Source organism: Prionailurus bengalensis, chromosome D1 (genome assembly GCF_016509475.1).
Source record: "Prionailurus bengalensis isolate Pbe53 chromosome D1, Fcat_Pben_1.1_paternal_pri, whole genome shotgun sequence".
In the NCBI taxonomy this organism is placed as follows: Eukaryota; Metazoa; Chordata; class Mammalia; order Carnivora; family Felidae; genus Prionailurus; species Prionailurus bengalensis.
Window position 1 is genome coordinate 16223434 of NC_057346.1, and position 27274 is coordinate 16250707.

Genomic DNA, 27274 nt, shown 5'->3' on the forward strand with positions numbered 1-27274 from the left:
CAAAACCTGCCCAGCAGCCGGGTACTGCACATCCCCACCCCACGGCGCCCCGCCCTCCGCCCTTTGACCCGCGCCATTTCCGGTTGGAGACGTGGCTCGAGGCCGCCATCTTGGCAAGAGGCGAAGCGGCAGCGGCTCCTGACAGGGGGGCGGCAGGTCCGGAGCGGCCGGTGCTCCCCTTCCCCTGACCCCAGCCCCAGTGGAGCCGGAAGCGCGAGTGAGCCCCATCACCGTCCTCACCATGGTAAGATCCGAGCCGGTCCGGATTGCCGGGGTCTGCTTCCCTTGCCCGTTGTCCCTGCCAGACGGCCTGGTGCTGGGGCCAGAGGAGTCCCGCCCAGAGGGCCTGGAGCCGGACACTTCCCTCGGGGCTCGGGGAGCCGTGTGGACTTCCCTGCCCTGTGCCCGACCTCCCAGGCGATCCGACGGACCTGCCTGCAGTCCCTTTCCCGTTGCGCCCACGCCCCTTCTCCCTGCCCAGCTGGGCACCCTCCTCTTCTGGGCCCGGGGTGTTGCTGTTGGAGAACCGCGTAGTGGAGTGGCTTAGACCGTCTCGCTGCAGACCTCGGTGCTAGTGTCCAGAGGGTTCCCTGGGGGCCGGGCTCTGCAGGCTGGTCTCCTCGGGGGGCGGGGGGGGGGGGCTCCCTTTCTTCGGTAATCGGCTCTCCTCTCATCCCCGGGGTTTGGTAGGCCCTTGATACTCGGAATCCAGACCCATTGGTGTTCAGGACTTCTTTTGTTTGTTCGGAAGGGGGAAATAGAGGAAAGTTCGAAAGGAAGATGGAACAGGAAGGAGGAACTTGTGACGTTACTTTGTAGGACCCAGGTGTCCCTGAAACCTTTCGCTACTTACAGAATTTAGGTGTGTCCGTTTGTCAGTGTTACCCAGTACATGCCGTGTATGGGGCGTTAGGGAGATGTGAGCGAGTAACAGAGAACACAGGCTTTCTGTTTTCAAGGAACTTACCGAAGTAAAATGTGTAGGTGGCACATCGTAATCGGAACTCTCACGGGGCGGGGGGGGGGGGGGGGGGGGGGACGACAAGAAGGGGTTGCACCCTTCCTCAGATGTTCCTTGCCTTCAGATGCGTGATCTTCATGTTCTCATCTATTGTAGAGACGGAGAAGATTAATGTGTTTGAGGATGGGACAAAACAGTGCTGACAGCACGAAATCTTGGCTGATAAAGCCAAAGTTTGTGGATATTTATGAAGTAGGAGAAATTCTTTGGTTCCAGATGAGCTAGTGACTTAGTTGTACTTTATGCTCTTAAGTCTTTTGAAGGATTTTTTTTTTATTCCGTTAATTCATTAATTGATTTAAAGCATCTTCCTACACACTTGAGAGGTGACAGTATAGTTTGGTGCCAATCCTATTCAGTTCTGTTGACAGCGTTTTTAGATGAGAACTTGGGTGGTGGAGGGGTAGGATTCATGCTTGGTTTTTAAACCACTGAAGGATTTTTGTTTTCAGCTTCAGGCAAATAAATCGCACCCAGAAGGTTTGCCTCATAAACTTTACTGTTGGACATAAATGTTTCAAAAACTCCCGTTTTTCATTTCCACTGGGAGGCTCAATATTGGGATAGGGATTCTTAAATTCCTTGGCTGTTTACATCCTGGGTGTATTTAGTGCATTTTAGAGCATATTATAATTTTAATAGCAAAATTAAAGTCTTGTAGTACATAAACCAAATACAGATAGTCTTTACAAAAATCGTGTTTGTTGAAAAGTTCTTGGAACTTAATATATGAGAGAGCACAAGCAGGTGAGGGGCAAAGGGGAGGAGAGACCAGATTCCAAGCAGGCACCACACCATCAGCGAAGAGCCCGATGTGGGGCTCAAACTCATGAATCGTGAGATGGTGACCCGAGCCAATACCATGAGTTGGATGCTCAGCCGACTGAGACACCCAGTCGCCCTGGAACTTAATATTTTTAATTCATTGATAACTGAGAGATGATAAAGCCTTAGGTATTGAATGATAAACATTAAATTTTGCATGTTGTTTGAATATGTGCATATACATACAGTTGTGTCATATTTAAATATGCATATTTTAAAAAATTATATGGGACTTGGCAAGAGCCAGATACCCACAGATTGGTGTACTCAGGAGAAAAACTTATCTCGGTATATTCTGCTCTGCTGAGTGTTAAGAAATTATTAAGTATTGTTTCTGTATAATGTTTTTGGGTCTTATTCTTTTACTAAAAGATTCCTAGATAGTAGAAATGTCCAAATAGGTCACGTTTTGTAAGATTTATTCCGTGTAAAAGTTGTATCAGAACTTCTGAAAGATGATTTTTCCTCAGCATTTTATTATAAAACTTTCAAACATCTAGGAAAGTTGAAATAACTTCACAGTTATTTCACCCACATTTTTTTTTTTAAGATTTTATTTTTAAGTAATTTCTACAGCCAGTACAGGCTTGAACTTACAACCCCAAGATCAAGAGTCTCATGCTCCACTGACTGAGCCAGCCAGGCACCCCATCAGCAGCTAGATTCTATAATTAACATTTCTCTATGTTTATTTTATTGCTCATTTAATCATCCATCCATCCCTCTCTCCACCTTTTTTTTTTTAATTTTTAATTTTTTAAATGCATTTCAGAGTAAGTTGAAGATATCAGTACATAAATGTTGGTGGGAGGGTTGTGGGTATGTCATTTTCCTGTTTTTCTTTTTTTCAAAGTTTTAAAGTTGACACACAGTATTGACAGTTTTAGGTATAATAAATGTTGATTTTTGAAAAATAAATTTCCTTTGTTAATGCAAAGAAGTTAATGCAAAATGTCCCATATTAGGAAGTCCTAGTAGGGAAAATAAATGAACAAATGCAGAAACAAATGGCTTATGATGACTTTGTCATGAAGTGAAGTACAAAAAAGGGCATCTTTTGATTAGATCTTCTTTCTAGTTTTCTGCAAATTAATGAGAACATGTTCTTATTTTCTTAACATTTGTTAGATAGTATGGTCCGTTCTTTGTCTTAATAAATTTAGAATTGCATAAACTTGATATGAAGTCTCATGGTAGCAACAGTCTGTAAAATCTTTGGTTACTTACAGAATGCTGTTTTATTCACTCAGGATAGCAATGAGTAAACTAGACTGGACACATTGAATATAAATGATGACATTCCGTTCCAAAAGTCATTAGTATTAGAAAGCTAAATTTGGGTTCCTGTGAATGATCTGCACATAATGAGGGAGAAACTGAAATCCTACATAGTAATAACAGTCCCCAACTAGGGGGTTATTATTGCTTTTATTTACCTTTGTATATAACATAGCAGCTGCACAGCTTTTGTTTTCTTTATGTATCTTTTTGACTGTTGTTTGAGAGTACAGCAAAGAAGAAGAAAGTTCTTGAGTTTCTGTTGACTTGTCAACTGTTTATTCTTCAAGTAGAAAGTTTTTACTGCCGAAAGTGAGAACATGTCCTTTTATTTTCATTCTCTACAAGAAACTTGGGATGAGCTTAAAACTCTCACTGAGTAACTTTCAAGTTTTAGGTTTTGTATGAGGTGTAGATTTTATTGTAATCATCCCTCTGATTCTCTCTGTAATTACCTCATGCAAACAGGAAAGACAAAGTGATCCTCTCTGACAGTTGTAGAAACTAGCCTTAATATGATCATGAATCACGTATATGTGTATATGATGATATCATTGCAGTCATTTACAAAGGAAAAAGTGACTGCCTAGTTCTGGGAGTGAGGAATATGGAACATCTAGAGGTTCGAGGAAATCTTCAGCTTTTTTTCTTTTGGGAATTGTGCGTGTTTATGGTGGATCACTACCTGTTATTCTCAGACCTTTATCACTAGTGGGGATGAAGACATGGTATGGCAGCTTATCTCAGACACAGCTCTGTCTGCACACACATGATTTGTTTTGATGAGGCAGTTTGCCTTTTAGCAGCTTAATATTAATGTAAAATACTGTTCCAAAGTAATTGCTACTGGAGTAGTGGGTGTAAAGTGGGGGTATTGTACACTTTTAGTTGCTATAAAATTTTCAAATGCTTAACTTTAGAATTGTAAAGATGCAAAGGCACTGTAGATTTCATATAAACCTCTATTTTGGGGAAGCAATTAAGTGACTTATGCAATATATAATTAGTGACAGAGGCAGAACAGAAACTAATTCTTTAGGTTTCTTTACTCCAAGAACTTTCTGATCCATGTAGTTAAATCTGGGTAGAAGAGAGTTGTTATTTAATCCAAACACAAATGATAATATACTCAAACCATCTTAAGTATTAAGAGAAGGTTGTTTGACGAAGCTCAACTTAATGGTTTTTTGTTGTTGTTTTGCTTTCAACAATCCTGGAGATGTCATCTAACTTTTGGGCCCTCGGTTTTTACATCTATAAAACCACCACGGGCTCTTGAAAGGTCCTTTTAGGTCTAAATGTTCTTTTCCAAAAATGTAATAAATAAATAAGGCAACCTTATAGAGAATCATATTTATTCATTCTTCCCCAAAGAAAATCAGGTCAAATTACAGTCAGAAAAAATTAACTTACCTTGTTGTGTATATTTTATTTTATTTTATTTTATTTAAAAAAATTTTTTTTTCAACATTTATTTATTTTTGGGACAGAGAGAGACAGAGCATGAACAGGGGAGGGGCAGAGAGAGAGGGAGACAAAGAATCAGAAGCAGGCTCCAGGCTCTGAGCCGTCAGCCCAGAGCCTGACGCGGGGCTCGAACTCACGGACCGCGAGATCGTGATGTGAGCCGAAGTCGGACGCTCAACCGACTGCGCCACCCAGGCGCCCCAAACATTTATTAAAATACAGTATACACGGGGCGCCTGGGTGGCTCCCTCTCTCTCTGCCCCTCCCCTGTTCATGCTCTGTCTCTCTCTGTCCCAAAAATAAATAAACGTTGAAAAAAAAATTTAATAAGTGTTAAACGTTGGGGCTCCTGGGTGGCTCCAGTCATTTAAGCGTCTTGACTGTTGGTTTTGGCCCAGGTCATCATTTCATGGTTTGTGAGACTGAGCCCTGTATTGAGCTCTGTCTACATTTACTGCGTGGAGCCTGCTTGGCATTCTGTCTGTCCCCCCCTCTCTCTCTCCCTCCCTCGCTCTCTCTGTCTTGCTTTCACAAAAAATATATAAACATTGAAAAAAAAATAAGTAAATGTTTGACATTGGTGAACACTGATATGAAGGGGAAGCTTTATTATGTCAAGGCACTTAGGAAGATGAATTCTAATTTAGAACAGGTTAAATTTATCTTGTTTAGAGGTGACCATACCTTCCAGAGGTGACATGAATGACATAGTGAATAGAAACCTGTGTCAGCTTCATGGTCCCTCTGATTGTGGTGTCTTGGGTATTTCAAGGTTTAGAGCCATACTTAGTGTGGGCACTTTGGTACTACTTCAGAAGCCTTATTTTGCTTGTATCTGTATAATGGAATGACTCAAAGAGAGTCTCAGAGTAGACCTCTTCTGCTTAGGTCCTACCTACTGTTTTACTCTACTGTTTGTTCATATTTACACACTCAACTTCCCCCAATTAATCAAAGCATGATTTAAGCGCTGTTTCTTTCACCAAGTCATCCCTGATCTTACCAACTAGAAGTAATCTCTTTGAAATCCCAGAGTATGTTACTTAACACATTCTTCCCAGTATTACACTTATTTGTGTCTTATCCCTTGTAGGCTTTTTACTGAAATTGAGGTATAATAGGGCGCGTGGGTGGCTCAGTCGGCTAAGCGTCCGACCTTGGTTCAGGTCATGATTTCATGGTTCATGGGGTCGAGCCCTGTGTCAGGCTCTGTGCTGACAGCTTGGAGCATGGAGCCTGCTTTAGATTCTATGTCTCCCTCTCTCTCTGCCCCTCCCCCACTCACGTTCTGTCCCTCTGTGTCTCAAAAATAAATAAACATTAAAAATATAAAATAAAATTGAGGTATAATTGATATATAACATTATATCAGTTTCAGGTGTACAGCATGATGATTCAATATTTGTATATGTTGTGAAATGGTCATTACAATAAGTCTAGTTAACATCCCTCACCATACTTACTTACAAAATGGTTTTTCTTGTGATGTGACCTTTTAAGATCCTACTAGGCTTTTGGAAGGAAGAATGCTAATCGGTTTCCTCTTAGTATTCCTGGAGAACATCTGGTGTGTATAGTAGGTGTTCAATAAATAATCCTTTAGTTATTTTTATAATAATGTTAAAATGGAGACCACCAATCTATAAATAGCCTTTGACAAGCCCAATTAATAAAGCAAAGTAGATGGGGGTTCCTGGGGGGCTCTGTTGGTTAAACGGCCCACTCTTGATTTATGCTCAGGTCCAGACCTCACAGTGGTGAGATAGAGCCCTGTGTTGGGCTCCGGGCTCACAGCACGGAGCCTGCTTGGGATTCTCTCCCCCCCCTCTCTTTCTCTGCTCCTCCCCTGCTCCTGTGTCTCTCTTTTTTCAAAGTAAATAAACATTTAAAAAAAATAAAGGAGGTGACTTGCTCCTCTTCACAGCATATACCTTTCTGGTTACAAGTTGCCTTTTGTTTCTTTGTTTCTTTGTCCCTTTTGTGTTGCCTTTGGTGTTAGTTTTTACCTAAGTTCTATCTGTGTGGAATGGATGCATTTTTTTTTAAATTTTATTTAAGTAATCTGTACACCTGATGTGGCCTCAAACTCGCAACTCTGAGATGAAGAGTCACACACTCTTCTGACTGAGCCAACCAGGTACTCTGCATAATATTTTAATATATCACACCTTTAAAATTATCAATAATTCCTTATTATCATTCACTATTCTTTTACTGTTCAAATTTTCCTGTTGTCTTACATTTTTTAACAGTTGTTTGAATCAGGAGTCACATAAGATTTATATATTGTGATTGGTTGACAGGTTTCTTCAGTCTCTCTTAATCTGTGGGTTTGCTCTCCTTTTTGTTTTATTAATTAAAACAAATTTTTTAAATTTTTAAATTTTAATTTAAGTAGGCTCCATACCCAACGTGGGGCTTGAACTCATGACACTGAGATCAAGAGCTGCATCCTCTATCTACTGAGCCAACCAGGCGCCCCTGCCCTTCTTTTTATTTTTAATTGAGATATAAATCACATACCATAAAATTTAGCCTTTTAAATTTATATCATTCAGTAGATGTTTTAGTATGTTCGCTAAGTTGTACAACCATCACCACTATCTAAACTTAGAAGATTTTCAAAAAAAAAAATAAAAATAAATAAATAAATAAACTTAGAAGATTTTCATAACCCCAAAGAGAAACCCTGTACTCATTTGCAGTCACTCATTTCCCCTTTCCCAGCCCCTGGCAACCACTAATCAACTTTCTGTTTCTGGTTTTGCCAATTCTGCATGTTTCATATAAATGGAAGCATGTAAGATGTGGCCTTTTATGTTTGGTTTCTTTCACTTAGCACAATATTTTCAAAGTTCATCCATGTTGTAGCATGTTCTTCATTTCTTTTTATGACTAACATTCCATTGTATGGATATACACTTTGTTTATCCATTCATCAGTTGATAGACTTTTGGGTTTTCGCTTTTTAGCTTATTTTCATCATTATGAATGATGCTGCTATGAACATTGATGTACAAGTTTTTTTATGCAGTACAGCTCTTTTCTGAGGGACATTTTGGAGCAAAAATATTATTATTTGGACATATGTGGCATGTAAACCAATAGTGAACCAGTACAGAGATTTACCTGCTTGTCCTTATTAGTAAGCTAAAACAGTGACTAAATTTTTATCTTTTTAAATATTTTGCCAGGGGCGCCTGGGTGTCTCAGTTGGTAGAGTGTCAGACTCTTTTTTTTTTCCTTAATGTTTATTTTATTTTGAGAGAGAGAAAGCATGAGTAGGAGGAGGGGGGAGGAGGAGGGGGGGGAGAGAGAGAGAGAGAGAGGAAAGAAAGAAAGAAAGAAAGAAAGAAAGAAAGAAAGAAAGAAAGAAAGAAAGAATGAATCCCAAGCAGGTTCCGAGCTGCCAATGCAGAACCCAACTCGAGACTCAATCCTACCAGCAATGAGATCATGACTTGAGCCAAAATCAAAAGTCAAACGCTTAACCGACTGAGTCACCCAGGTGCCCCAAGTGTCCATCTCTTGATTTCGGCTCAGGTCAGGATCCAGGTAACTTACGGGATTGAGCCCTAGGTTGGACTCTGTGCACAGCATGGAACCTGCTTAAGATTCTCTTTCTCTCCCTCTGCCCTTCTACCCTACTTGTGCGCTCTCTCTCTCTCTCCCTCTAAAATTTAAAAAAAAAAAAAAAAAAAAAAGGAAAAAGAAAAAAGTAATTTTGTTTTGCCAGAAATCTGTAGATGGTTGAAATATGAACCTATGATAAAAATTAATGTGAAATCACGGGCACCTGGGTGGCTCAGTTGGTTGAGCCACTGACTTTGGCTCAGGTCATGATCTCATGGCTCTGTACTGACAGCTCAGAGCCTGGAGTTTGCTTCGGATTCTGTGTCTCCCTGTTGCTGTGCCCCTCCCTCATTCATGCTCTGTCTCTCTTTCTCTCAAGAATAAGACATTTAAAAAAATTAAAAAAAAAGTGAAATCAAATTTCTTGAGTACATTTAGTTTTGGCCTTCTGTACAAATATAACTCTTGACCTGGTAATAATTTTAGGTCAGTTTCATCTACAAAGAGATTAAAATATTAGCATTATTTGTGTACCAAAAATTACCCTTCCGTTTATTTAAAGAAATCTTTATTTCACACGATTAATGTAAAGACATGGAATTGCCACGATATACACTTTAAATATCTTAACAATTTTATACGTTAATCATACCTTAATAAAACCAAATTAAAAAGTAAAAATCTATAGCCAAAATAAATAAATAAAGTTAAAGACATGGAATGGATAATTGCCTTTGAGAAATGTGTCATAATCATTTTGCATTTTTTTTGTTTTTCTGGTATCCTTTACTATCTTCAGTATATCTTTTTGCCTCATATGTAGGTGATGACAAAAACCTCCCAAGGCCAAGGGGTCAGTGTTGGTGAAAGATAGATTTTTTGAGTGCAAAACTATTTATTTTAAAACATATAAATATTTGGGGAAAAATAACTGTTTTTGGACTTTTAAGCTAGATTATTTGTCATTTAAAAAAAATTTAATGCTTGTTTTATTTTAGAGAGGGCGGTGAGGGGGGGAGGAGCAGAGAGAGAGGGAGACACAGGATCCGAAGCAGGCTCCAGGCTCTGAGCTGTCAGCACCCGACTGTCAGCCTTGACTCAGGGCTCGAACTCTTGAACCGTGAGATCATGCCTGAGCCTAAGTTGGACGCTTAACCGACTGGGCCAGCCAGGCACCCCTGCCATTCTTAAAGTAATCAACTGGAAATTTTTATACTCTGTGACTCTCTATCTAAAATATTTTCTTGAAATGGGCAGAAAACGTGAATAGACACTTCTCTAAAGAAGACATCCGGATGGCCAACAAGCACATGAAAAGATGCTCAACGTCACTCCTCACCAGGGAAATACAAATCAAAACCACACTCAGATATCACCTCATGCCAGTCAGAGGGGCCAAAATGAACAAATCAGGAGACTATAGATGCTGGAGAGGATGTGGAGAAATGGGAATCCTCTTGCACTGTTGGTGGGAATGCAAATTGGTGCAGCCACTCTGGAAAACAGTGTGGAGGTTCCTCAAAAAATTAAAAATAGATCTACTCTATGACCCAGCAGTAGCACTGCTAGGAATTTACCCAAGGGATACAGGAGTACTGATGCATAGGGGCACTTGTACCCCAATGTTCATAGCAGCACTCTCAACAATAGCCAAATTATGGAAAGAGCCTAAATGTCCATCAACTGATGAATGGATAAAGAAATTGTGGTTTATATACACAATGGAGTACTACGTGGCAATGAGAAAGAATGAAATATGGCCCTTTGTAGCAACGTGGATGGAACTGGAGAGTGTTAATGCCAAGTGAAATAAGCCATACAGAAAAAGACAGATACCATATGGTTTCACTCTTATGTGGATCCTGAGAAACTTAACAGAAACCCATGGGGGAGGGGAAGGAAAAAAAAAAAAAAAGAGGTTACAGTGGGAGAGAGCCAAAGCATAAGAGACTCTTAAAAACTGAGAACAAACTGAGGGTTGATGGGGGGTGGGAGAGAGGGGAGAGTGGGTGATGGGTATTGAGGAGGGCACCTTTTGGGATGAGCACTGGGTGTTGTATGGAAACCAGTTTGTCAATAAATTTCATATATTGAAAAAAATAAATAAAAATAAAAATCCCTGAAAAAAAATATTTTCTTGATCCTTTTAAAAGTAATTTACAAAACAAGATTTTTTTCCTGAGGGTATTTATGATTTAGGACATTTTTTTTAAAAAAACATTTTTTCCCTACTTTAAATTTTATTTACATTTATTTTAAAATATATGTGTATGTTTTTAATGTTTATTTATTTTTGAAGGGGAGAGAGAGAGAGACAGCATGAGTGGGGGAGGGGCAGAGAGCGAGAGAGGGAGTCACAGAATCCAAAACAGGCTCCAGGCTCCCAGCTGTCAGCTCAGAGCCTGATGTGGGGCTTGAACTCAAAAATTGTGAGATAATGACCTGAGGCCGAAGTCGGAGGCTCAACCGACTGAGCCACCAGGCACCCCATATTTGCACTTATTTTATACGGAATTGACTCTCAGGCCATCAGTCTTTGTTTCTTCAGTTTCTTCTGGGTTTTTTTTTTTCTTCTGTGCAATCTCCTCTTCTGGTTTAGGAACAGTCTCCTCTTTTTCAGTAAGTATCATCTCAGTGTGGCAGAGAGAGCTCATGTATGGGTAGATCTTACCATGAGCTCTGTAAGTTCTCCCCATCTTGGGGGCTTTGTTCACCTGGATGTGCTCAGTGATCAGAGAATCTACGTCTAAACCCTTAAGTTCAGCATTTCTCTGTGCATTTTTAAGCATGTACAGTAAAAATTCAGTATTCTTTTTGGGCCACCAACCCTTGTCCAGCCCCACTGGTTGGCCTTGGGCACACCTACCAACTCTACCTTTGTGGTGACAGAGTGGTACAGATTGCTTCTGTAAATGACATCATTCAGATACTTAGTGGCTTTTCCAGTGCATACCCTGATGGCCCGGGCAGTTTCTTAAAGTGAACATGAAGATTTGAAGCCCCCCCCCCCACCTTTTTTTTTAGTGTTTACTTATTTATTTTGAGAGAGAGCTCATGTGTGTGTGCAGGGGAGGGACAGAGAGAGAAAAGAATCTCATGCAGGCTCCATGCTCAGCAGCCCTGAGCCCAGCACGGGGCTCGATCTCATGACCTGAGATGAAATCAAGAGTTTGTCGCTCAACTGACTGAGCCACCCAGGAGCCCCTGAACCTCTATAGACCAAACACTTCTCTAATATAAATTGTTTTCACCTAGCTGCTTGGAAATAAACATGATGGTAATTATCTCCCAAATAACCTAATTACCTAGTCTTGGTGCATAAGGACATTGTGTTCTCATCTAATTGTTATAGAACTCTATTGATGTACTGAGACTACAGGAATATTTGGATTGACTAAATTGTTTTTTCTTCAAGTTGCTCGCTTATTCGGCAGTTTCTGTAAAGCTGCAAAGTCTGATTAGTGGGATACTGCTATTTCAGATGTTGTATCCCAGCATTGAGGCTTCTGAAATGTGTAAATAGTCCTTTTGTTACTTGTATTTGTGAATTCTTGGGTTCCTGGACTGTAGAGATGGTTAATACTGTACTTAATTTTCTTACTCCCCTGCTAATGGCATTTGAGGCCTCTTCGTCTTCTTTTGGTGCTTTGTTTTGTTTAATGAATGCCAGACTGTGAGAAAAGGCTGTAGGTCTTGATCATTGATTGGTGTCACAACCTGTGTAAAACATTGAGTCATTCAGTTTCTGATTTTACAGATTGTTTACATATCTGGAGGTAAGATAGTGTGGGATGGGAACGTTATTAATCAAAGAGCAAAAGATCAACTTAGACTCACTAGATTGGATCCATGTTCTAGGTAAAAATGAAAGGAAAGGTCAAGGGGCTTCCTTTAAACCTTTAATCCTGGTCAGACCTGTTTTGCTATGGAGATTTCTGTTCTTAGAAAAAGTTTTTAACTATTCTTCATGGGTCTGCCAAAGCAAAGAGCAGTTCGTTTCTGAGTTCTAGGGAATCTGTTAACAAACATATTTGTAGACTTGGAAAAAGGTGTTTTGTTTTTTTTAACTAAGTTTTTCTTAAGCTATGGTATTGAAAAATAGGAATGATAGTTTCATTTTCCTCTATTGTAGCTTTACTTTATGAATTACATACTAGAATGAAAAGAACAATGAAGTAGAGTTTGAAGGTCGCGTCACTGAATAACTGAGTGTGGCATTCTGTGTAAGATCTGAGGATGCTAAGAAAACAGATTTGAAGAAATAATTTGTATTTACTTCATGTATGTTCCTGGCAGGTGCTGTTGGCAGCAGCGGTCTGCACGAAAGCAGGAAAGGCTATTGTTTCTCGACAGTTTGTGGAGATGACCCGAACTCGTATTGAGGGCTTGTTAGCAGCATTTCCAAAGCTCATGAACACTGGAAAGCAGCATACATTTGTTGAAACAGAGAGTGTAAGATATGTCTACCAGCCTATGGAGAAACTGTATATGGTGCTGATCACTACCAAAAACAGTAACATCTTAGAAGATCTGGAGACCCTAAGGCTTTTCTCAAGAGTGGTAAGAGTCGTTTTGTAATGGTGGGTTATAGTTTTCTGCTTTAAATTTTCCCTATGAAACTGTTTATCCCCCAAAGCAGCTGCTACTTATCAGTTTGCATGCCGCATGCCTCCCACCCCTACCCCAGCAGTTTATTGCTACAACTTCTTCCCTATTCATTCAGCAAACACTTTGTGCCCTCCTAGACTAAGTATCCCAAAAGAGAATGTACAAACTGACCTTTCCTTTCACAGACCTTAAGTGGTTGCTTCGATCTGTTTTTGTGGTTCTGACACTTGTGTGTCCATATTTTTAGATCATGTTTATCAGATAAGATTTATTTATCTATTTAAATATTTATTTTAAGAGAGAGTGTGCACACACACTCTATAAAAATAAACATTAAAAAAAAAGGTTAGCTGCTTAATTCGCCTAAGCCACCCAGGCGCCCCTATTTATTTTTTAAGATTTTATTTTTAAGTTATCTCTACACCCACCATGGGGTTCAAACTTAACAACCCTAAGATCGAGTTGCATGCTCTATCTACTGAGCCAGCCAGGTGCCCCAGATAAGACTTATTGATATAACACAATACAATACAACATGCGCGTGCGCACGCGCACACACACACACACACACACACACACACACACTTTATGCCAAAGTCTTGCTTAAAAGAAAGGGTAGAGGATCTAACAGAGGGATTCAGGATTATTGAAATCTGTGTATTTTATTTTACTTTTTTTTAATATGTGTACTTTAAAGAATAAGACTTGGGAAACATAAATGCTGATAGATCTTAAATCTCTTTTCCATTGCTGTCCACTATTAGATACCTGAGTATTGCCGAGCCTTAGAGGAGAATGAAATATCTGAGCACTGTTTTGATTTAATTTTTGCTTTTGATGAAATCGTTGCCCTGGGATACCGGGAGAATGTTAACCTGGCACAGATTAGAACCTTCACGGAAATGGATTCTCACGAGGAGAAGGTGTTCAGAGCAGTTAGAGAGGTAAATAGGGTCTTCTTTGGGAGTTCTTGTTCGTGTGTCTTTCTTTTAGGCTTTTAGTATTTTGATTTTCCTATATTCAAAGCCACATCCATGGATGTCTCTTTGTGTAGACTCAAGAACGTGAAGCCAAGGCTGAGATGCGGCGTAAAGCAAAGGAATTACAACAGGCCCGAAGAGATGCAGAGAGGCAGGGCAAAAAAGCACCAGGATTTGGAGGATTTGGAAGCTCTGCAGTATCTGGAGGCAGCACAGCTGCCATGATCACAGAGACCATCATTGAAACCGATAAACCAAAAGTGGCACCTGCACCAGCCAGGTATAGTCCAGTGTATCACCAGCAACCCTAGAATGGCAGGTGAAGGCTGTATGTGTGTGTTGTGGAGTGATAACTGATTTCTGGCAAGTTGAAATTATGAATGACTTGATGAAGTAAGATGTAATATTAAATTTGGCTACATTGGCTACATAATGAAGGGATAAAGGAGAAATCTGAAGGTAGAGAATTTTTGTGTTAAAGAGTTCTTTTACAAATTATACCATGAGAGTTGCCTTATTTTGGGAAAGAAGGGGCTATTTAACTGTTTATGGAGCATTTTTTAATCTAAGTGTGAATGGCTTTCAGGGAGAATCTGAACTACCTGAAAGTACTATGTGCAACAGTTTATGCACAGGTGTATTTATCCGGACGAAAAGTACAAAGTTTTCATCTGATCATGCATGCTTACATAAATGTACCTTTGCTCTTTAGGTACTTGAAGCTTACGTATTAATAGTGACTCGGCTGCCAGTTTGGGCAGGGAATAGTCTAATTCTCCGCTAAACCCTAGGATACTTTGATTTTTCCCTTGAGATCTGCACATGCCTCTTAAAGAACAGCTTTAGGGAAAGCTTCAATGATATGGGGTTACTAATTCACTAATTTTTAAAAATCATGTGTATGTTTTTTCTTACTTTGTTATTTCTTATTCTTCCACTTAGGCCTTCAGGCCCCAGCAAGGCTTTGAAACTTGGAGCCAAAGGGAAGGAAGTAGATAATTTTGTAGACAAATTGAAATCTGAAGGTGAAACTATCATGTCCTCCAATATGGGCAAGCGTACTTCTGATGCAACCAAAGTGCATGCTCCACCCATTAATATGGAAAGGTGAGTAGTAACTTTTTCAGTAAGAACAGACCATATATTTAAAAATGTTTATTTTAGCGCATTACAAATTCTTTATGTGACTTTTAGTTTTTCTAGAATTTAAAAGACTTAGGATATATTTTAGGGACACCTGGTTGGCTCAGTTGGTTAAACTTCTGACTCTTGATTTTGGCTCAGGTCCTGATCTCATGGTTCGTGAGATTGAGCTCCGGGTTGGGTTCTGTGACGACAGCGTGGACCCTGCTTGGGATTCTTTCTCTCTCCCTCTCTCTCTGCCCCTCCCTTGCTCACGCTCACTTGCTCTCTCTCTCCTTCTCTCTCAAGATAAGTAAACATTAAAAAAATAATGATAAAATCAAAGTGTTAAAAAAAAAAAAAGACTTAGAATATATTCCAGATTTTAGCACGGGGTCTTTTTTTTTTTTTTTTTTCCTTTTTTAACCGTGATTTTAACTGTGGCTCTCAGCTATTTATTTCCTATGAAGTTTAGAACTTACCTTTTATCAACTCTGCTGGCTAAATTTATAAGTAACTTGTCTTCATGCCTAGTGTGTGCCTTGTCTCTTAAAGTGGAGTTGAATTAGTGCTCTCTTGGGCAGCACATAAACTAAAATAGGAACGATACAGAGAAGATGAGCATGGCCTCTGTGCAAGGATGACACGCAAATTTGAGAAGCTTCCATATTTAAAAAAAAAAAGTGGACTTGAATTAGAGAGCTAGAGGTGTAGCAGCCCTACACTGTATTTTGGCATGTCTCCTTCTAATTAAACTTTCAGGAGAACCAATCTTTAATACGAAATGTATAAATATCTTTAATAGCAAATTAACTTCGTTTGCCTTTCCAGTACTTAAACTCAGTATAGAATATTTTGATTTGTTTCTGATCTAAGGATTGGTTGGTAACATTTTTAGTTACCAAGTTCACATATTCATGACTCAGATTTCTTGTCTTGAAGCCCAGACCTTCTACTGTTGCTGATGGTTTTGGGGTCAAGTGAAAGATGAGTCTGGGAGGATACTTTTATCAGGTGTGCATGAAAGAGGAGTGTTTTGTATATCCTTTTCTGTATGAAATGAACAGGGATACATTGGGATAAATCTCTTAAATCGCTAAAGCTCCTTTGCTATTCCTGGTGGTTGCTTAGTGTGTGACACTATTTTAAAAAGATGCTGGAAACTGTCATGTATTAGAGAGGGCTCGAGGTTCTTTGCTAAATGATGAAATACTTGCTGAGCACGGAGCAGACTCTTGTGAAGACGCATGGGCCCCTGCGCTATTTGAAGATGCGCTCCTTTGTGGTCTTGAGTCTCATTCCTCTGTTTCTGGGAAGACTTCTGTGGTGGAACAGAGAACAAAATAGGATGCCAGAATATTCTTCTTAGCTTCTGCAGTTCACCCAGTTAAAAATAGTTGTAGTAAAGGATATGGATAGTTTGTACTTCGTAATTGCCCAGAGAGGCAGCACTTTTTGTTTCACTTATTTTTTTGTGTTAGGTTACACATTCCTATAGTTCAAAATTCAAAAGGTTCAAAGAGTGTTACAATTAAAAGTCTTTCTCCCACCCAGCCGGGCAAGTTTGTCTTTTCGGAGGCAACTAGTATTCATTAGTTTCTTCTTGTATTCTGAGGAGTATAGTCTATATGTAGATGAATAAAAATACATGTATTTTTTTTTCTTTTTATATGTAAGTGGTAATAACATACTAGGTACATTTTCCAGTTGCTTTTTTCACTTACTTATTGTGGAGATGAGAATATCCTTATTTGAAGCTATAAAGACATGACATTTAAATGTAAGACTTTATCCTAAACTGGATCTTGTACAACTTTAAAGGACATTATTAGGTCAGCTGACAAAATTGGCATATGGTTGGTAGATGAAACAAAGTATCAGTGTTCGTTTACGAAGTTAATGTGTACTTTGGTTATGTAAGAGAATATCCTATTCTTGCAATACTCTGTAAGTGTTTAGGGCTAAAGGGCCATGGTATGTATAATCTGCCTCTAAATGGTTAGAAAAGAAATCAGATAATAGTTGTAGAGAGTATGCAAATGATAAAACAGACGGTGAGGCAAAACGTTAACAGCATTTAAAAAGTGTATAAATGTATTTCTGGTATAATTTTAATTTTTTTCATTGTTGAAATTATTTTCAAATGAAACGCATTTTCAGTTGTTGCCCCCTTTCTTCACAGCAGTGTTCATTTTTGTGGACGTACCTTTATGTGTTTAAGCAGTTCCCTCCTGAAAGACACTTGAGTTATTTCCATACTTCTGCTATTATTACCCTTTCTTTAGTGAATGACATTGTTCGCACAGCTGAGACTTTGTGGGCTGAATCTAGTGCTTTAAATTTTGTACGTACAGCAGTAGCACCTTAAAATAAGTTGTTGGTGGCTCATTACCATTAAACCCTGGAGAAAGGGAATTCTGGTTCCTGCTTTTATGAACAGATTTTATTACTTTTTCCCTACAGTGTGCACATGAAGATTGAGGAAAAGATCACACTCACCTGTGGCCGAGATGGAGGATTGCAGAATATGGAATTGCATGGCATGATCATGCTTAGGATCTCAGACGATAAGTTTGGCCGAATTCGTCTTCATGTAGAGAATGAAGATAAGAAGGGGGTGCAGCTACAGGTGTGGAGAGGTTTTGGATAAGGGAGTCAACTGGAGTTTCTCCTTTGAACCATAGAACACAGAAAACATTTCTTTTTTCTTTTTTTTTATATTATATATTTATTTATTTTGGGGGGAGGGGCAGAGAGAGAGGGAGACACAGAATCCGAAGCAGGCTCCAGGCTCTGAGCTGTCAGCACAGAGCCCGACGTGGGGCTCGAACCCACAAATTGAGATCGTGACCTGAGCTGATGTCGGACACTTAACCGACTGAGCCACCCAGGTGCCCCTGATTTCTTTTTAAAGTTTATTTATTTATTTTTTGAGAGAGAGACTGAGAGTGTGAGCCGGGGAGGGGCGAGAAAGAGGGAGACTCTCAAGCAGGCTCTGGCACTGTCAGCACAGAGCCCATGCGGGGCATCAAACTCTGCAAACTCTGAGATCATGACCTGAGCCAGAATCAAGAGTTGGATGTTTAACTGACTGTGCTATTCAGGCGCGCCATTAATATGATTTCTGTAGTCCATCTTACATGGCCTGAATTTTAACAACTTGAGTGCTCTTGGCAAGATTGCAGCTAACCTTTCAACAGAACTTTTCCTTCTCCTGCCTGCTGACTATAAGGCCAGGACTCGTATCTGACCCTGGCAACTGATCAGCATCTAACCTTAGTCTTCTATTTGGCTTGCCTGGCTCTCCCATGATGTTGCTTCCTGTGAAGTATTTTTAGAAAGGACTTGGTTGAATGTATTTAACTTTTTTCAATTACAAAGTTATTAACTTGTTCAATTACAAACAAAATAGTTTAGACTTGAAATTATTTTAATTATTACTTTTAAAATGTCTTAAATCTTTTTAAAATTCTTCAAAGAAGGGAAATTTTTCTTCAAATCAAAAGGAATTGGCATTGTTTAGGTACTCCTATTTTCTTCTCTTCTATTTATTTATTTATAAGATTTTATTTTTAAGTAATTTCTATACCCAACATGGGCTTGAACTCACAACCCTGAGATCAAGAGTTGCATGCTCCACCAACTAGCCTGGCCAGGTGCCCCATGGTTTTCTATCTTAGATATTTAGATTATGGGCCACGTAAGACCAGAAGGAATTTCTTTTCTTTTTTTTTTTTTTTTAACATAAATTTCTGGGTTGGTTTTTTTTTTTCATGTTTATTATTTTGAAAGAGAGAATGAGCATGAGTGGGGGAGGGGCAGAAAGAGAGGGAGAGAGAGGATCCCAAGCAGGCTCTGGCTGAAAGCAGAGACATAGGCTCTGGCTGAAAGCTCAGTCTCAAGAACTGTGAGATCATGACCTGAGTTGAAATCGAGAGTTGGACGCTTAACTGACTAAGCCACCAGGCACCCCTATTTCCTGTCTCATAATGCCTGAAACTCAGAAGTTTTCTCTTCCTTCTTACTTTAGACCCATCCAAATGTGGATAAAAAACTTTTCACTGCAGAATCTCTAATTGGCTTGAAGAATCCAGAGAAGTCGTTCCCAGTCAACAGTGACGTAGGGGTACTAAAGTGGAGGCTACAAACCACAGAAGAATCTTTTATTCCACTGACAAGTAAGTGCTTCTGGTCAGTCCCACTAAACTAGTCCACACTGAGAACCACAAATAGCCCTGGCTTGTACACTCTACATTCATTGCCACAGCAGAATGCTTTTTTGACAAAATGACCTTCTTTCAAAATGGACTTAGTGCTGGGTTTTGTCTATGTTAATCATGAGCTTTCATTTTTAATAGCTTTACTTTTGAAACTGTTATTTATAATAGTTTATGTTAGGATATTTAAGGCCTGCAGCTGTCAGTTTTGATTTGCCGTCTTAACTTTTCTCCACTCTCCTTTTAGTATTTGAATATTCCTGGTTTGCTTTTCTTCTCAGTTAATTGCTGGCCCTCAGAGAGTGGAAATGGCTGTGATGTCAACATAGAATATGAGCTGCAAGAAGATCATTTAGAACTGAATGATGTGATCATCACCATCCCACTCCCGTAAGTGGTGTCCCCGACATAATCAGTTTTTTCTGTGCTGGGCTTCTACAACTAACCTTTCGGAACTTGTTTTGGAAGCAGCACTCAGTTGGCTATCCATCATAAAAATCTGCTTCCTAAAAAGATCAGTTGTAAAAGAAACCAGATACAAAAGGCTTCGATACTGTACGGTTCCACTTATCGGACATTGTGAAAATGTGTCATACTCCTAGAACAGAAGTCAGGAGATAGAGAGGAAGGCAGTTGACTAACAGGGCACAAGAGAACTTTCGAGGATGATGGAAATGTTCTCTGACTTGATTGTGATAGTGCTTACGAGATTACATAGTCAAAGTGCACGGAGCTGTACACGTTAAAAGGAGTGGATTTACGGTTTTAAAACCAACTCAAACAGCCAGCTGTAGTTCTAGAGCTGTGTTTTCCGATGTTGGGCCTGTTTGTTCCTGTAGTAATGAAGACTTCCAGAAGGAGGAGCCAGTTCTCTGTCAAAAACCATTCTCAGTTTTGTTTGCTACTCAAAGAAATTGAATCTGACTGAATCTTTCACTTTGCTCTCTAAACTTTCAGCTAAAGATGAAAGTACATTTTTTCTTTCTTTCTTCCTTTCTTTCTTTCTTTTTTTTTTTTTAATGTTTATTTACTTTTGAGCGAGAGAGAGAGAGAGAGAGAGAGAGAGAGAGAGACAGACAGAGCATGGGAGGGGGCGGGGAGGGCAGAGAGAGATGGAGACACAGAATCTGAAGGAGGCTTCAGGCTCTGAGCTGTCAGCACAGAGCCCGACATGGGACTTGAACTCAACAAGCTGTGAAATCATGACCTGAGCTGAAGTCGGACGCTTAACCGACTGAGCCACTCAGGTGCCCTGAGAGTACATTTTCAAGGGAACTATTCTTGCTGGAACACATATCTACATTAGTTTTAGTGAATTTCCTAACAGTTTTTTTTTTTTTTGGGGACAGAGAGAGACAGAGCATGAACGGGGGAGGGGCAGAGAGAGAGGCAGACACAGAATCGGAAACAGGCTCCAGGCTCTGAGCCATCAGCCCAGAGCCCGACGCGGGGCTCGAACTCCCGGACCGCGAGATCGTGACCTGGCTGAAGTCGGACGCTTAACCGACTGCGCCACCCAGGCGCCCCTTCCTAACAGTTTTATTGTGGTTTAGTTGACCTACCACAAACTACACATATTTAAATTGTACAATTTGATAAGTTTTGACACATAGACACCTGTGAAACCATCACCACAATAAAGATAATGATAATATCCATCACCCCTAGAAAATCAGTTCCAACTTTTTATTTATTTTTGGGACAGAGAGAGACAGAGCATGAACGGGGGAGGGGCAGAGAGAGAGGGAGACACAGAATCGGAAACAGGCTCCAGGCTCTGAGCCATCAGCCCAGAGCCCGACGCGGGGCTCGAACTCACGGACCGCGAGATCGTGACCTGGCTGAAGTCGGACGCTTAACCGACTGTGCCACCCAGGCGCCCCTAGAAAATCAGTTCCAATAAGTTTTTGTTCTGTGCTTAAATGGCCTACTTTCCAGGATCATCTAGAAATATTCTCTCCCTCAAGTTAATCTCACTAGCACTCACTTCCATTGAGTGTGCGCTATCATGTCACCAATGAATTCCTAGCCCCTCTCCTCTTCCTCTCAGTACCTACCTCCCGTGATTAAGCATTGGGTGTCATTACACCTAATAAGCATATTCTTAATGTATTTTTATTGTTATATTGTTATTATTGCAGAGAAAATGGTACTAATTTAATTTGTAGTTTTGTTTCCTTTTTGATGTCCTTCAGATATTTATGTGGCCAGGTCAGGTTTTTAATCATTTTTTTTTAAATGGAAGGATTTAAAAAAAATTTTTTTTTTAATATTTATTTTTGAGAGAGAGGCAGAGCACAAGTGGTAGAGGGACAGAGAGAGAGGGAGACACAGAATCTGAAGCAGGCTCCAGGCTCTGAGCTGTCAGCCCAAACCTGATGCAGGGCTCAAACCTAAGAACTGTGAGATCATGACCTGAGCCAAAGTTGGACATTCAACTGACTCAGCTATCCAGGCGCCCCTGGTTTTTAGTCATTCTTGTTTTTCCATTAAAAAAAGTATGCTTGGGGCACCTGGGTGGCTCAGTAGGTTAAGTGTCCAACTCTTGACTTTGGCTCAGGTCATGACCTCTCAGTTCATGGGATCGAGCCCTGAATGGGGCTCTGTGCTAACGATGTGGAAACCGCTTGGGATTCTCTGTCTCCCTGTCTCTCTGCCCTTCCCCCACTCCTTCTCATCTTCTCTCTCTCAAACATTTTTGTAAAAATTTAAAAAATAAAAAGTATGCTTTATTACCAATCTCTTCTTTATTGGAGTAACTATCTTATTCTTCACAGCATGGTTATTCTTTTAGAACAATAGATGGCTACCTTGAACCATTGTAGGGGTTGGGCGTTGGTGACAGGTGTGGGTTTTGTTTTGTCAAGATTTGTTTTACTACGCTATTTTTAGGATGCCACAATTTTTAGGCCTCTCCATCTACCCTATAATTGTGGTTATGGTGGTTTCCTGTGTCTTAGTTCAGTTTTGCAGTAGTCTCCAGAAAAGACCCTTACACAACATTTCACTCTGTTGTCTAGAACTGATTCGACTTTAGAGATCGGAATCGGAATCGGAATCGGAACAAGAGCAGAGGAAGAAACATATATACAACTGGGACCATAAAATGGATAGGGAAGAGCTGATCATGTTGTATCACCCTTAAAATGTTTGTCTTCCTTATTTACTGTGTCCCTAATACAAGCATTTAATGTCATTGGCGAATTAAAAGATGGTAAATTTAGAATGTGTAGGAGGGGTGACACTGCCGATCAGCCACATTTGGGGGTACAGAGTACATCCTAACTAGCCCTGGTTCTCTTGCAGACTAAAGAACAGCTGTGTGTCTTTTCTCCTGTCATGTTCACATTCTGGGCAGAGGAAATTGTGTTTTCACTTATCAAATAAAAGTCCGCTTACTGGATTGTAAATCAGACCCGTTGGCGTCAACTACAAGTTTTGAAATGTTCTAAGGTCTTTTTTTTTTTTTTTTTTTTTTTTTTTTTTTTTTGGTTCTAAGGTCTTTTGAAAACTCTTCTCAAAGACAGTTTATCTCCATTCTAAATAACCACGTAATGGTGTGTAAGGTTTCCCATCACTACAATCACCCTGTTTTCCCCCCATTGTCACCTATAAAGAGAGCTGCATTATGTTAAAATTCATTCTTGACAGGGCAACAGACCCTTGGTGCAGGACTTTTGGAAATACATCCCCCTTCACGTGTTCATCAGTCTCAGTCCCCTGCTAGCTTCAGATCTGATCCACAAGTTGCAGCAGCCCACAGATATATCTGCCAATTACCCATGGTTGCGTGTATCCATATGTATAAAAGGCAGCGAGTGGGACCCTTTGGCCAAGGTGCTAAGACTGTTTGATCCTTGCAGTTATTAGGGAACCTCGTTTCCTTTTTCAAGGATCATATAAAGTGGGCAGAATTTGAGGAGCATAATCAAATTCGGGGCTGGTTTTCCTTGGCAGAATTCTTCCAGCTCTGGACAGCTAATGTGACACAGGTGTTTCTCATGACAGATCCGGTGTCGGCGCACCGGTGATTGGCGAGATTGATGGCGAGTATCGACATGACAGTCGACGAAATACCTTGGAGTGGTGCCTGCCAGTGATTGATGCCAAAAATAAGAGTGGCAGCCTCGAATTCAGCATTGCTGGGCAGCCCAATGATTTCTTCCCTGTTCAAGTCTCTTTCATCTCCAAAAGAAACTACTGTAACATACAGGTACCACCTTTTAATAGCACGTAACGGGGAAAGTGGTGGGACAGATGCCAGATAGGCAGCATGGGATCAAAAATCAGAAAAGTTGGGCGCCTGCCTGGCTGGCTTAGTCAGTAGAGCACGTGACTGTTGATCTTGGGGTTGTGAGGTGAGTTCAAGTCTTACATTGGACCTAGAACTTATGTTAAAAAAAAAAAAAATCAGAAGAGCTGTTATTACTGCAGATTACATTATTGACTCTCATTGAATGGTCTTGGTCAAATTCTTCTCCTGTTTTAACTCAGTTTTCCTCTCTAGATTGGACAAGGTCAAGGAATTGAATATTAACATATATAAAAGTATTTATGGATTGCGCACGATTTAGATCTCTTAGTTTCCTGCTTTTCTAAATAATCTCATATATTTTTAAAACCTTTTACCAAAACATGCAACCCAGGGTTTTCTTATCCCTTTTATATGCCACTCAAGGCATAGTTTGAACACAAAGAAGGAAAGTTTATTTGGAAGGCAAAATTACTTCCTCTCAAAAGTGATTCTAAAACAAATGGATACAATATTTGGATTTTTTGTGTTACTGCATCCCTTCATTAGTACAGATAATCATCAACCAATTCTGTTACCAACTTTGCCCTTTAGATAGGCAAAGCAAAGGAAATTTGTGAGCTGTTTCTTTAGATCGTTATTTTTAACTCCTTGTTACTCCAGTTTTTGAAGTTGCATTACAAGGGCCCAGTTCATATTGTCATTGTTCCCTCTGACTTGGTGATTTGCTTGTTATTGTGGCACTATCTTATCTTCCCAGATGGTCTCTGGCTCTCCTCTAAGTATTTGGGAGATTACCGTTTCCTTCCTGTGTTGGATCATTTTAAAAAGCAGTTCTCTCTCCACTCTTAATTATAGGCATAAGGCTATCAATATTGGGAGCATGTGGTTGAACCCAAGACATTAAATAGAAATGGTACATTTTCAGGCTCAGTCAGAGGAGGAGCATGCGACTCTTGATTTTGGGGTCGTGAGTTTGAGCTCCACGCTGGGTATAGAGATTATACTTAAAACAAAAAAACAACAACAAAACAACTTAAAAAAAAAAAAGATACATTTTCCTGTTTGGGAACTTTTGAAAAACTTCATTAGAAAATATGAATCAGGGGGCGCCTGGGTGGCGCAGTCGGTTAAGCGTCCGACTTCAGCCAGGTCACGACCTCGCGGTCCGTGAGTTCGAGCCCCGCGTCGGGCTCTGGGCTGATGGCTCAGAGCCTGGAGCCTGTTTCTGATTCTGTGTCTCCCTCTCTCTCTGCCCCTCGCCCGTTCATGCTCTGTCTCTCTCTGTCCCAAAAATAAATAAACGTTGAAAAAAAAATTAAAAAAAAAAGAAAATATGAATCAGTGGTTCAGACATCATGTTGATGCCATTACAGGCACTATTGTTACAGGTAATTCATTAAACTAGACATTTATAATTAAAAGGAAAAGACGAGATGTCACAGAAGGACACAGCCATGTCTAGAAAATACGTGTGATAGAGCCACTTACACTTTGACAGCAAGTCAAGCAAATAAAGTTGAAGAGTTAGAATTTTGCATTTGGGGTCAAAATATTAATTGATCAACCTGATAAAATGTCTGTGAACTTCATAGGTTTTATGGGGCAGGACCTGGGTAATGGCCACTCATTCTAGATCTTTTACTTGATGACCACTCACTCTAATCTCATCCCATCAGTTGTCTTTTCTGTGTGGGAAGCCGGTTAATCATGTCAGCGGGGAAGGGTGCCGCTGTGAGATCCAATTGTGAATTGAACTTTGTTAGTATTTTTGAGTTACTTTTAATGCTGCTTTAAGGGAATTTGATCCATTCTGTCCTGAGAATTTAGTCGGCACCTTGGAGACTTGCCCTCCTGCTTTACCTTATTCTTTGTTTGTTTCCCTAGGTTACCAAAGTGACCCAGGTAGATGGAAACAGCCCTGTAAGGTTTTCCACAGAGACCACTTTCCTAGTGGATAAGTATGAAATCCTGTAATACCAAGGAGAGGGAACCAGAAAGGAAAAATTTCAAATTAATAAAGAAGAAGCCAACAGTGGCTGAAGAGTTTTTTCCAAATCTACAAGCCATTGGAGACCCTTTTTTTCTGGTACAATGCACGATTCTCTGCGCGCAAGGACCCTCAACTCACCCTCAGTGTTTAAGTGTCACAGAGACGTTCTTTGGCAAAGAAAGACACAAACATAAAGGGAAAGGCTGCTGATTTCTTTGGCAGATTTCACTGGCCAGCAGGAAAGCACGCTCTCCAGAGAATACCCCCAGTTAAACAGCTTCTCTGCCTTCACCTCAGTCGTTGCTCCTTTGTTTTAATCCCTGAATATAGTTACATTTCGTACTTTGTTTAAAAAGTTTTCTTTCACATTTTATTTTTATTTTTTTCCCCTCTTTTTCTCTTCACATTTTGATCTTTCAGACTCTTTAACCCTCATTTTTTTTCTTTCTGTACATTCAATCAAGTGCTGGGATCATCTGTATATAGGCATTATATTCGGCACTCTTGGAAACAGTTGATCTAACCAGTTCTCGATCTTCAGGCTATTCAGGCGAACTGCTTAGGGGTATGAGGTCTAGAAGTTAAAAGATAAGGACGTCCTTTGTCATTTTCCTATATCCCCTCATCCCTCCGTTCCTCTGCCAAGTTGTTTTCCTTCCAGTCCTGTCCCTCCAGTTTAGAACAGTACTGTGAAGCCTACCTGTGTCACTATTACAGATAGCTGAGAAGCACCTTTCAAATGGCATAGCCCCGCTTCAAGATGCCTGAGAGGAGAATGGTTATATCCGGTTAGGGATTTCACATCCACAGGTAATCATGTCTGCTGCTGGTGCTACCCAAGCTTCTAGTTCTTTACATTTTGAGTACTTCAGCTAAAACGTGAGAGCTCATGGTCTTTGTGATCTACTCACATTGCCTCGATTTCACCACCTCCTTCCTCTTGGCTGTTCTGTGCGTTACCCGGTCCTTTCCAACTCTCCCTGTCTGTGAAATCCTTCCTTCTCCTCCCTTGAGCCTTTTCTCTTGCGTGTCCTCGTGCCCATCTCACCCATTACTCTTGCAGTGAAGAAGACTCCATCAGCCAGCCCCACTTGGGCTTTTTAACCCAGTATTGCACTTCGTATGCTGGCTGAGCTGCTGGGCTGTAGCCCCAGGAAGGGGGCGAGGTGGGTGACTAGGTGACCTGCTGCGCTTCCAGCTGGCTGGAGAGTACCACTCCCACTGGGGACAACATCTGGCCTCCCCTGCAAAGAGTGTGCTGTCCTCGAAGCAGAGCAGCCACACACAGATGGCCATGGATGGAATTGATTGCCAAAGAAATTTCTGGCCTTTCCCTTTCCCTTAACTGCATCAGGGAAGAATCCTTATCTCTGGCTTGGTTTCCACACGAGGTTTTTCTGAGGAAGGGGACTGGGACAAGAAATCTGTCATGTAGTTAAATAGGCAAGAAATCTTATTAATCCAGTTTTGTTTGAAAAAGTTGCTTGTCCATACGATTTTTTTAAAGCTGTTTAGTTTCACAACTTTTTTTTTTTTTTTCTGAAATTACTTTTGGGGTAATATTTAAAATGAAAGACGTTTTGTAACCCTGTAAAATACATAGGGAATATAACATTCCAGTGTACACAAAGAAGGAAGATTCTTGAATCAAATAAAGAGTATTATAAAATGAATGTTTATTAGACTCTTGACTCTCTCATACTTCGGTGTCTGCTTGCTGATTTGAGATGATGTAACAGGATCTAAGTTTAAAAATTAATGATATGTTTTTTTTAAGAGAAAATAATCTCTATCTGAGGGTATTCATTGCCTTCCCGCATATTAACAGGTATTGTGCCACCTCGTGTATTTTTCTACATTTGAGCGCACACACATACACACGCACTCCTGATGGTGGAGCTTTTGAATTTGATGTTACTTACGGACTTTTGGTCTTAA

The 27274-nt window shown here is 40.2% G+C and overlaps 1 protein-coding gene, 1 long non-coding RNA gene and 1 other non-coding gene across 3 annotated transcripts; 2 read left to right on the forward strand and 1 right to left on the reverse strand.

Annotated features, from left to right (window-relative positions):
• The first annotated feature begins 58 nt into the window (after nucleotides 1–58).
• On the forward strand, nucleotides 59–27009 carry ARCN1 (archain 1). The gene is made up of 10 exons (XM_043579507.1): nucleotides 59–244; nucleotides 12461–12724; nucleotides 13537–13716; nucleotides 13827–14032; nucleotides 14695–14859; nucleotides 17338–17503; nucleotides 18905–19052; nucleotides 19373–19481; nucleotides 23100–23304; nucleotides 25231–27009. Exons 1-10 carry the CDS (start codon nucleotides 242–244, stop codon nucleotides 25318–25320), a joined length of 1536 nt encoding a protein of 511 aa, XP_043435442.1. The 5' UTR covers nucleotides 59–241; the 3' UTR covers nucleotides 25321–27009.
• On the reverse strand, nucleotides 9379–18983 carry LOC122483037. Its single transcript, XR_006297286.1, has 3 exons — nucleotides 18875–18983; nucleotides 15267–15271; nucleotides 9379–9389 (listed from the first exon to the last, which is right to left on the reverse strand). It is a non-coding gene; the product is annotated as an uncharacterized LOC122483037 (long non-coding RNA).
• Nucleotides 15443–15549, forward strand: LOC122484516. The gene has a single exon (XR_006297588.1). It is a non-coding gene; the product is annotated as a U6 spliceosomal RNA (small nuclear RNA).
• Nucleotides 27010–27274: the final 265 nt, after the last annotated feature.